This window comes from Pezoporus wallicus, unplaced genomic scaffold (assembly GCF_028554395.1).
Source record: "Pezoporus wallicus isolate ANWC-B61680 ecotype Strahan unplaced genomic scaffold, APGP_CSIRO_Pwel_v1 contig_3815, whole genome shotgun sequence".
Taxonomy (NCBI): Eukaryota; Metazoa; Chordata; class Aves; order Psittaciformes; family Psittacidae; genus Pezoporus; species Pezoporus wallicus.
The window spans coordinates 1,293,642-1,305,806 of record NW_026637911.1 but is presented as its reverse complement, the minus strand read 5'-3'; the positions used below and the strand labels follow the sequence as shown (position 1 = coordinate 1,305,806).

Sequence of the window (12,165 nt, the reverse complement as noted above, 5' to 3'; positions counted from 1 at the left end):
AATCCTGATTTTCTCATAAATAGAACTGGTAGAATTTTCAAAGTTTTTTTTTCCCCAAAATAAATTGATGTTTAATATTTTATTTGACTCTGAACTAAAATAAAATAAAACATATTTCAAGTTTCCTGCTAAATTAAAACATTACAAATTATGAAATATATTACATCCTCTGGTTATCCATAGTAGCAGAGACCTGACCCAGATGGTTAGTTTTTATCTCTATAATTTATGCTTTCAAGTAATATGAAAATATTGAAAAGGAAGCATCCATTAAATCCAACATGACGTTTTGCTTCAATAATCTAATATTGTACCTATTTCTGAAATGGTATGTTCTGTAACAGAACTTTTTACTGAACTAAAATTGCTTTTATATTTAAACATTTTATATCCTCTCTTCATTTAGTGCCTTCTGAAAACTGCTGGAAGAAAGATTATCCTCTTCCAGGCTGATAACACAGTTCTGAAAACTTAACTGGGAATGTCACTGAAATCCAAAGCAGTCCTCAGGGACTCAAAGAAAAGAGGTCCATCAGAAAGTCTGAGCATTCACCAAATGAAAAAAAAATCAGGAGTTATTTAGATTGGAGTAAATTTTTTTTTTTTTTGAATTGGCAATGAAAAAAGAGCCAGCTGAAATCATATCATCTGTAATTTGGTAAGTTATTTATTTTCTTTTAATCTTTTTCAAAGTATCAACATTTCCAGTACATTAGTTTGATTGGCAGACGTGTTGTATGACGTGGGATAAGCCCCAATAAAACTTTTCATTTCTATCTGAGATGCTTCAAGTTTTGAAAGTGTTCCCCTCAGCTGGGAACATCCATACATTAGGAAAACCATCACATGCCTATTACCCCTTAATGACACAGCAAGTCAAAACTTCAGAAGGACAGACGACAATATTATTTAGTGCATATGCCTGGGCCTAACCTCACTTTAATTTCAGTAACTGATCTGAAAGAAACCCTAAGTCATGGTAAATAATACCCCACTAACTGAGTAAAAATGATATAGTTTTCAAAAGTAGCAGACATGACAAAAGCTCATGAAAGACTGCAGGACCACACCACACCACTGTAGACAATCTATCTGTTTAAGATAACGGGAAGTACTATTTGAAATATAACATGTCTACGAACTGTACAACTATTCCACATTCTTCACCTTACCATTTTGTATTCTTTCCAGCTTTTTTGAAAATCCAGGCTTCCATCTTCTCTGTGCTGTATGACCGTCCACCCTCCTCCAGCAATTTCCATGTTGCAAAAGACCTATGCAAGAATTAAAATAAAATTAAAAAATTAAAACAAACAAAACTTGTGTTGGAATTCTGTAATCTTAAGGAGGAAAAAGTAGAGAGAGAACTATTTGTGAATGACAGAACTAAGGAAGCTTATTTTCTTATGGATTCATGCCTATGCCCTTGATGTTATCTTCAATCACTTGATTACAGAGCTCTCCTTGTGTTCAGTGTAATTCTCTCAATGTTTGCTTTCAGCACATTACTCAAGAACATCTCCCCATCATCTCCCTCTGCATCCTCAGCTTTCCTCTTCACATTACCTCTGTGCTCCTTTTCTATTTTTTCTGCAGCATCCCTACAACCACTCACTTCCTCTTAACAAACAGGAGTGTTTCAGTGATAATAATGTTTTCTATTTAACAGTGTCATTCTGCCTAAGAAAGAACCTTCAGGAATTCTTACAGAAAATGCACATTCAGGAAGTCCGAAATATAGCACAATTATTATGTTTTGCTTTGAATTATAACAATAATAATAAAAATGTATATTTAATTTTCATTCATTTTCATTCTTCTTACATTATCCTTTCAAAAATAGAGGACAAATGATAAAAAAGCAATTACTGCTTATTAATTCACTTTTCTTGGAATATGGCAAGTGGTAGTAGTCTTTTTTTTTTTCCTATTTTTGTATGACACTTGATTTTAAGATCCATTTCTCTGTGTTACTTGTTCAATAAATTTTCCCTGATTTTCATTCCCATGCACTCATCAGTGCCATATTGGCACTGCAACTATCCTAAATTTAATTTGCCTGTGCTGTTGAAATGTTATTTCCCTCCTTATAAGTAAGACATCAATATGTAAGAGGGTTGAAGAGTTATCACCCATTGGCTTAGCTTTGGACATTTGCATTAAGAGTTGATCCATTCAGCACTGCTTTGTAATTGAAAGCTTTAAGTTGATTTGTCAAATTGAAGGTTACTATTCAGTTACATAAAAATTCATTCCGCAGTTGACTAAAGAACAATATTCTACCCTCAGGCAAAGCAATTCTGACTCATAAGCATTTCTTACTCATAAGCATTGTTCAGTCATCCTGTGCAAGTGCTTTTCTTTTAATTTGCTGCAGGCATGCTGAGTGAAGTTCCCGTGTAGGTATAGGAAGGAAACAGAATGCTGAACAGTGCAAACATGTGAACTTGTTCAAGGGTAACCACAAGAAAGCCCACAGTTTCCTAGACAAATATTTTGGCCCTATTCCTCCTTCAGGAAAGACACTGTGAGTGAAAACATTTATCTACCGGATTTAATTTCTTTAGTCTGATTTAGAGTGAGAATTTCTAAATGATGGATTTACTTTCAAGTCATTTCAAGCTCCCATGAATCCACTGCCAATTTTTAAAGCATTAAATCCTCAGCTGTATTAAGACTAGTCATTTTAAAGACGTGCACAAACAAATAATAGGTTTTTCATACTAAAATATAACAAAATACCTATAAAAAGGCTTTGATGTTTTCTGAAAATTATAGCAAATTAAAATTGAAAAATGCACAATGAAAGATTTATCAGCAGTCCATTATTCACAAGCCATCACTGTGTGGTCTGGCACTTTCTACACTGGTAGACATAAACACCTGCCATATTAACAAGAGTGCCAAGCTGATTATAGATGTTCAGTGTGGGTAGCTCTAGCCAGCAAATGTCCTGGACTGGCTTCTGTCCCAGACAAAGTCAGGGCACTCAGCCATTAAACACCTTTTAACATGTTCTGCTATTTAACCCTCTACCAAAAAAGAAAAGGATGAAAAAAAAGTGACTTTGAATTTGTATTCATCTCTAGATTCTGAGTTTATTGTCAATAAAATAATCTGATATAGGTTAAAAGAGCACCTAAAGCACTGCACTCTTGCCCTTCCTTAGATGCAAATTTTAAGGGAAAAGTACTCAAGCTCCTAAAAGGTAAGTATGGGATTATTTATACATATTTTAGATATATCACTAGTTTATATTTTGGTATAGAGCAACAAGCTCAAGACCATCATTTGACATTCAGGCAACGTGTCTCTGCTGCGCAGAAGCCTGAAGTTAACTGTGTTGGGATGACAGTTTCCACAGTATATGGGGCTAGCATACATTTAATGGTTTAAAGCTCTGGAAGTTATGCTCAGAGACACCATCAACGATAATTTGTTAGGATGTCCACAGGCAGGAAGTAGAGGGGAAGGAGTGAAGCTGCATTCGTGACAGCAGTGGAATTCCTTTTGCAGAGCACAAAAACCCCAGATATATAGACCCCACCGGCAATTATAATGTTACATTTTCAGTGCACTGCACCCAGAAGTTTTTAGAAGTTATGCCTGTGAGGGTATTAGGGGAGACAGTAGGAGAGTCAAATATACTGATCCAAGGAAAGATACAGGGATTCTGTGTGTGCTCAGACCAGTCCTTCTGGCCTACTTTATATCCTGAAGGTGACATGGTACATTCAGCTCCAAAATGGTGACAACCTGTCTCCCATTGCTCCTCTGCTCATTTCAGCCTGGTAGCTGAAACCAGGTCTTCAGGGGACTGAAAGGACTCTTCTTGCCTTTGCTCTCACTATGGCCTAGGGACAATTATTTGTCAACACCACTAGGCATTGCGCGCGCACACACACACCAAAGTAAGCCAATTAATTAGCTTAATAAGCCTACCTTTTTCTCTTCTCATCTCAAAATATGGATTATTAAGATTCTTTTAAGCACAAATGGATCACTAATTTTTGATTCAGGGCTGGAAGACTAATAAACTAAACTAATGAACTTCTGAAGCTAGGAATATGAAAGAAAAAGTGCAATCTAAATTTGTATGCATATCTAAATGCATATAAACGCTACGGAGCTGGAAGCACAGAGGATAATTTTCTATGACTATATGACAGTAAAATCAGCAGAAAAAAAAACCAAACTGACAGTAACATATGTATATATGACAAAGAGATATCAAAACCTACGACCTGTGGACTTTGCTGTCACTGTCCTAGCTAGCTGGGCTGTGGCAGTTAAATCTCAGGTGTAAAGGGTGGGGGCAGTTCTGTGCAAGCTGCGCTTCACCTAAAAAATCCACTGCGCAAGCTGGAAGGGCTTACTCTCACTTGTCTGTATGGACGGGTGAGGGTTGAAACGATAGGTGACAAGGTGCATGGGAAGCTGCAGATCCAACCTTGCATGCGGGCGGACCAGCACATGGGTAGCTCAAGATAGCTCAGGAGATGAGAGCCCTGGTGGGACACTTCCTGACTACCTAAGCACCTTTTTTCCAACCAGATTTGCATATCCTACATACCCTTGGTCATTGTGCTTGTAGTAAGTGCAGTTAAAGCCCTTCCCAAATCTTTGCTTGCGAAGCCAAGCCATCAATCAATCCCCTATTGGATGTCAGGATTCTAGTAACTATCCCTCAGGAAACGTAAAAGGAAATTTTTGTGACCTGAAGTATAAAATTACTATAAATGAGACAGCTGCCAGTGGTTGTTTTACAGATGATAACAATATATTAGGCCTCTAAAAACATGTCAGGATTGTGCAATGCATTGTGGTAATCCAGATAAATAAGCTGGTTTTGAACAAGAGGGTATGTCTGCATGAAGTACCTATCAGGATATTAGCTTGGGATCCAGATCAATCTAACACTGTCAGCATGGTGCTACCTCTGGGCTAATTATTACTGGTAGAGGGCTGCATTCATGTGATTTTGAAGCTACCTCAGCTGAAGTTGTTTCAGCTATCTCTGCACAGCACTAACTTGCAGACTGTTAATGCGATCTTAATGTCTAAAAAACCATCTGTTAAAGCAATCACATTCCTCACTTGACTAACATGAATGTGCCCAGGATCAGCTCTTGCTGTGTTATCACTAGGGCAAGGAAGAAACAGGTGGTAGCAGAAATGCCCTCAACACACACGCACTCTCCCACATTTTCTTGCTAAAATTGGAATCTTTCAGGAAAAAAAATAAGGCAATGATATCAGCTGAATTGTGTTGCCTGTATTAATTGACAGCAGTGTCTGCAAGCAGAGATAGAGACTGAGTGTCTTCCATAGTGTCCTTATATTATTGGTGAAGCGGGTTAAAGTAAATACACCAGAAGCATAAGTGCCACAGTGTGTTCAGATAGCCACTGTTTTTCATTGTAACACAGCATTTTGGGAATGGCTTATGAGCTTTAATAAAGCTAAGAAAAAACATCGCAAGCTTTCAATGCAATTTGGACTTTGATGTTTCATCTCTGTTTGGAATTGAACAGATTCTACAGAACTGCTTATATTGTTCTTGTCCTGTTCAGTAATGCTTAATGAAGTGTCTGTATTTTATGTCTGGTCAATTATTTTTCCGTTCACATTCACCAGATTTATATTAATCTTTGCCCATAGCACTCTCTCATCCCAATTCTACTGACATTATAATGAACTCTAATTCCTTAGTAAAATATAATATTTGACATTTACAGGCTTCAAAAGGCCTCTAATAAAATCAAATTAAGCTTAGAAATATGTTTTACATGTCTTAATAACATCATAAAATAACTAGAGACAATAACATTGGTAATATTTGTTATTGTTTTTTTCTGTTTGCAGTATCACCATTTTATTCAGTAAGAATAAATTCACCAGATAGATGTGGTTCCCTCTCTCCTGTTCAGCCCACTTTCTGGATACCACTCCCAGCTAATCAGCTCTTATCCTTTTGGGGGGCTGGTCCTAATAGTGTCCCGTCAGAAGGACAGCCAGAATTCCTTCACATATAAGTTAGGCTTAGGTTATTCTCTCATGTTCCTAGCTTCAGGTACATTAGCAACCAGAGCCTTCCAAAAAAAAACAGTCACATTTACAGACTAATGTTTCATTTCTATCAAAAAAAAAAAAAAAAAAAAAAACCTCCCAGATACCTTTTTCTTTTTTTTTTTTTCTTTTTTGAGAAGGGTAGGATTATATATGCTTCATCATTTCAAACAGTGCTAACATTCAGCATTCTTTACAGCCAAAACCACTCTCCCCTGCTCCCTACAAGAGAAACAGGATTTTTTAAAATCTTTACCTTTAAAACCTGTTCATTCTGTTATTTCTTCCCCTGTGCTACCAGATAATCCCTCCCATCATCTTCCTCATTATTGCACTTTACTAATACTCTTCTAAACTTTATCATAGATTTATTTGCAGCCCTAGTTTGATTCAAGTGAACCTGCCAAGTGGGAGGAAGTGAATCAGTTATGGAGTGTATGTTGGAACTGAGGAAGGATTCTCTGTCAGGAAGAAAGAAGAATGTCTGGAATAATAGTTTACCATTTTTTTCACTCTAATGTATTTTTTTTCAATATGAAATGCAGCCCCTACTATAAAATAGTTTGCAGAATAAGAACTTCAATAAAGGCTCCAAAAGTTCCTTTACGGCCAAGCAATATCATATTAACAAATAAGAAAATAAAACAAGTATATACCTTTTTAGGATCTGAGACATTGTTTATATAAATAGTGTAGACCCCACTTTTGTTAAAACCAGATTGGTATACATCTGCACAGTCTCTGAAAGGCTTTTCTTCTTCTTTTTTTACATTTTTTAGTAAAACTGCAAAACAAAAAAAAAGAAACACAGTAAGTTACAGTAGCAATCTTAAGTGTTTCTTCATCAAGGAAGTCTGCTCTTGCACACTGTATTCCCCTTAATCATGCACACTAATAACTGTACTGCAATTGTTACACAGTGCATTTAGTAAATTCTGTTAAAGAACTAATATGAAACTTGCAGGCAGATGGCAGAGTAGGCACCAGCAGAAGTCATTATGTAAATAGATAAACAGAGCATCCTGTCTACATAGAGATGTGAACATAGAACATTCCTTCTGAATGCAAAGGTCTGTGCCTCTGACTCAAGCTGTACCCTGGAGGTGCCAAAGAACATCCCAGAGATGGCACATGGAGGTGGAAAACTTGTTCAGTTTTGCAATCTGACACAGATGTGAGCATGGATCTGCTAAGGCAGCAATGTAGAACCATGGAAGGAGGGAGCTTGTGCCCTCCTGCCTATGAGGTACTGCCTTTTGAGGTGCCTATGAGGTGCCCTCCTGCCTATGAGGTACTGCCTTTGAGGTGCCTATGAGGTGCCCTCCTACCTATGAGGGACTGCTTTTTGAGCAGTCTATGGACTTGGGGCAAGGGACCTGCTTGCTTAAGTTATTTTTTTCAGAGAATTATTTAATTATTTTCATATCTACATTCATAAAAGTACAATCAGTGGAAAAAAAATTAGAAAAATCAGTGCTCCTGAAGTCAGCTGTTTAGAGCCATAACTAATTTAATTTTTTTTTGACCCAGAATAGGAGAACAATTAATATTAAAATACCAGTGTAGACCTTGATCCTATGTATTGCAGAAAGACCACATATATGAATTTAGGTTGAGAAATCAGGAAGGTAAGATGTTTGAGGCTCCCAGTCTTGAAGAACCAAGAGATTCCCTGTGGAAGAAGTAACATCTGAATGTGTTCCTTCACTTTCGCAAACAAATGTAGCATGACCCACAAGGTACTGAAGGATATGACTTCATGCCACCAACACATACTTTAAGCACATCAGTATTCCCATGGAAATCCATCAGTCTACTCAGATTCTTAAAGTTAAACATGTCCTTAAGTGCTGTGCAGGGCCCAGGCCAGCACTTCATTAATCCCTACAATAAGGAAACAATATTAAGTTCTCCATACACACTCATCGTCTTGTGACAGACACATCTTTCTTATTTTTGGCTTGAAAGTGTGAGTTATAGGTGCAAAAGGGACTATGACTTACTCGATTTCAATAAAGTAGCCTGTGCTGCAAAACTCATGCTTAATGACAATGGTGTGCAAAAAAGCAACAGCATAACATGTGGGACTATCTACGCCTTAAGATCGTATGAAATAATGTCAAGGATTTTCAGACTGATATATTGTCTCTCTTTGAACACATCAAAGCAGTATTTTAGGATGGCAAATTTCTGACAACTGTCAGATCAACGGGCATTAATACCATTTCACAGAAGGGGAAACTGAGGAAAATGAAGGTTAAAAGTTTTACCTTGATGATTTTTGTAAAAAGGTAAAAATAGAAAAATAGTGGGAAACAAAATTCTGAACTGTAAGATTATCCTGCCCTCTAGGTCAGAATTTTAGAGATATAACACTCTTTTTTCCCTTTTATGTGTTTTATTTTGTCTCTTTAAAATTTGATTTTAACAAAAAAAAAAAAATAAACAAAACAACAAAACAACGCAACCCCTTACTCCTCCTTTTCCGTGTATTTGCTGCATATCATTGCTTTTATCCAACATCATAAATAAAAATCAAACTTGGTTCATATATTTGCATATGAATTTCAATTGGAAAATCTATGGCTTTGAGAATTGGCCACATTTGGAAAAGGTAGCGCTGGCAATGCAGTAGATGACAATATTTCCATGAGGTGGCAGGCAATGAGGTTCTCAGCAAAGTATGCATTAACAATGCACTCACAAAGATGCCGTTTTATGGATAAGACATAGAACTGAGGCCTTCAGGATTTGTGTTAATTAAAGACTTCATGATACTTTTTTGTAAGCAGATGGTGTTAATATCAGTGGCCAAAGTCCAATTTGAAGAATTACTTGGAGCTGGAGCCAAAGCCTAGAGGAGTTAAAGCAAAGCTTCTCATTGATTTCAGAGGGATTTATATTAGATCCATTCTTCCTGGCCTGAATTTCTGTAATGCTGTTGTTTCAACTGCAGACACCAGTACCTCCTGTCTAAAAAATGCATTTAATTGTGCAGAGGCAGAGTGTTCATTTCCTTGAGTCTTAAAGTACTTATTTTTTAATATCTGCATATAGAGAGATTATCTTATCTCTATTTAACTGTTATACACACATTAAAACCTATTTGGAAATAACTACTTAACAGTCAATCAAGGAAATTTGAATTTGGCTCCTTTTTAACTGAAAGTTAGACCAAAAAAATAAAAAAAAGAAAGAAAAAAGCATGACTCTATCCTAAATTTCATGTTATTTAAATTTTAAGCAAGGTAAGATTTTAATTTAAGTCATTAGAATTACATTTGAAAATAATTTTTCTAAGGAGATGGATCTCCAGGAAGCATACTTACAAATACTTTTTTTCCTATGTTTAAAGACTAGAAAAAACCCAGAATAAAACTGCCATTGCTGTAAGAGATGAAGGTGACAAGCACAGACATCGATATGCCTAGTTCCTTCCAGCCTTCCTCTCAGTATCAGACGTCTGAAATACCTGAGATCACAGAGAGCAGATGTGTTATTTTCCTACAGATTAAGCAACCCGACACCCTTCTTTTATAGCAGTGGGTTTTATTCAGTGAACCACTGCAGCCAGACTATGGTTTCCCTGGGTGCCTCGCCCTCTCTCAGGAGCTGGTGCTCCCAGCTGGAAGAAAAGCTCAGCTCCTTGTGAAGGAGCTGAACTATTACAGAATTACAGATTGCTGAACTGTTACAGAATTCCAGATTGCAGCATGGTATATTAAGCATAACCAGCACAAAGTTTAGTTTTTCTTAATACATCAGACTGTAATTTGCAAGAACAATCCAAAGTTATCAGAAAATTAATACTCAGGAATGTTACTGGTTCTTTTAGGGCAAACTATGTTTTTTCTAAGGTTTCCTGTTGTTTTCATAACTTAATATTCCATACAATTTCCAAACCACTTCTACCTACTACAGCTCCAGACTGTTTTTCTGTAACATTTCATAGACCTTGAATCCTTTATACATTAAGTGAAGTTCCTGAATGATGCACTGGCTCACATATGGTAGGTGTGTAAATACAATAAAAAGAAAAAGAACAAGGCTCAAAAACATAGTTCTAAAACAAAATATGTTCCATTATGTTTCTTTGTTCAGCTTCAAGATCTTAACTGACTTTACACAGATTTCTAATGTTATGCTGTTTTCAAAAACGCTTATGCCAAAGTTTTATGTACCTGAAGAAAAGGATAAGTCTATGTTAAGAAAAATAATATTAGCATTTTTTAAACCTCATGCTCAGCCAAAATTTGGACCCCTGAAGGGATTTTTGATTGCCTTTTCTGGATGAATAAACTGGTGGTGAAGTCATGCTCCTTTGAAGCAATGATGTCTATGTGGAAAATCCTGCTTTTCTTAACAGGAGAATTAACAAGAAAAATTAAGTTCTTCTTTCACTGAACTTCCAAAAGTTTTCCAGTTAATTTTTAGCCCAATAACTTTCTCCTTGGGCTATGCTACTTGTGTTTCCCTCCTTTATGAATTATTTATTTCAATTATCAGTCTTTCAGCTCTTTCTTTACCTTGATGTCCTGTATGAGTCTGCCCAAGTGTTCTGCTACTCATACTAACAGGGCATTAACCTTCAGTACAAAGCCAGTGTGGGTATCTGAGGCTGTAGTCTCTTCAGATTTCTTAGAAAACGTTACTGACACTTGCAAGTGAGAGGGTTCAGAGATGTAGGGCTTTTTCCCAAAACAATAGCCAGGGAAATCCCTTAAGTGTTAGTTGTGTGTACCTCTGTGTATGCTGAGACTATTTTTCTGCTATCAGTTATGAAAATAAGTCGATAGTAAATTAATTTACTATTTCCTAAGGCCTATCACAGATGAAGGATATCTGCTTTTCTGCCTGGGTCTAAAGAAATACAAACTGGCTACCAAGAATAAATAGCTTCTGAAGTATTTAGTAATCTACAGTTCTCCTCCTGGTAATATGAAATTTAAAACATACAATATCAATTTTTTTTTCCTAGCTGTATGAAAATTATCTAATCTCACGTCTACTAGGAAAAAAAATACTTAAGAAATAATATACTTGATTTTTAAATTGAGACTTTCTAATTACTTTTGAGAAAATGAAGTGGTTATTTCATTGTTTTTCAAGTCCCCATCAGATATTGGGTAAATGAATAAGGCAGTTTGTAAGCAGGAAAGAATGTTAAACTGCAGTTCATTATGTTGACTGAATCAATAAAATCACATTCATATTTACTAAATTATTTAATATGTGAACTGTCATGTTTGTGAAATCGGTTTAGGCTGAGTTAATCAAGAGAGTCTTACGTCCTTCAGCGATATTGCCAGGAAATAAAAGGCAGCTGTTGAGTTTTTTGTTTCCCTGATAGTGACTTATTTGGACAGATATGCAGAGATTTCTGTAGTGTCTCAGTGAATGATTATATTTTCATTGTTTTAATGTTTTATTTGCATTATTCTGATTTTCTTATATAATAATTTTAAAATTAAAAAATTAAAATCTTTTCTTAATAATCACTATACATACCAAAAGACACTTCAAAAATATCTTCATGCTTTTGAAGCCAGAAAGGAAATGTTTCCCTCCATATTGGCAAACAAAATTGACCTAAATTTTAGCTGCTCTATCAAAAGCATCTGAAGTGAAAATTTCTGTCCCCAGATGAGAAACTTCTAAAAAAAATCAGAAAGGAGGAGGTTGTAAATTGATGGGTTTTACCTCCAGCTGTAGCATTCCAGGACAGGTCATTCAAGGACCACCAAATGGCATTCTCTTTACATCCAGACTGCATATAAATTTTGCCTTGATCTTGTCAGGGTTCCAGACGCATTGTGAGGAATCCTACATTTCTACAGGAGACCCTGTAACTCTGACCTCTTTCTCAGCCATTTGGGTGCAGCTTCTGTGCACCATCACAGTTCAGTTATAATGGCAAATAGTGCCTGGCTCACAAAGAATCAAGCCAGGAACAGTTTGCTAATGTTATCAAAAGGATGTCAGTCAAATATTCCCAGTGAGGAGGCCTGGAATATGGCCTACACATGCATATGTATTCCCAGTCTTACCAGCAGGAACCACAAACAGATCTGACAGAGAAAGGGTGAAGATTATTTT

At 36.3% G+C, this 12,165-nt stretch overlaps 1 protein-coding gene across 1 annotated transcript in view; it reads right to left on the bottom strand.

Annotated features, from left to right (window-relative positions):
- Positions 1-12,165, bottom strand: part of ANGPT1 (angiopoietin 1) — a 156,833-nt gene that overhangs the window by 54,037 nt on the left and 90,631 nt on the right. Inside the window, exons 5-6 of the mRNA XM_057408208.1 lie at positions 6,726-6,853; positions 1,173-1,274 (exon numbers count right to left, since the gene is read on the bottom strand). Of these exons, the coding sequence (XP_057264191.1) occupies positions 1,173-1,274; positions 6,726-6,853 (230 nt within the window). The remainder of the gene's footprint in view (positions 1-1,172; positions 1,275-6,725; positions 6,854-12,165) is intronic.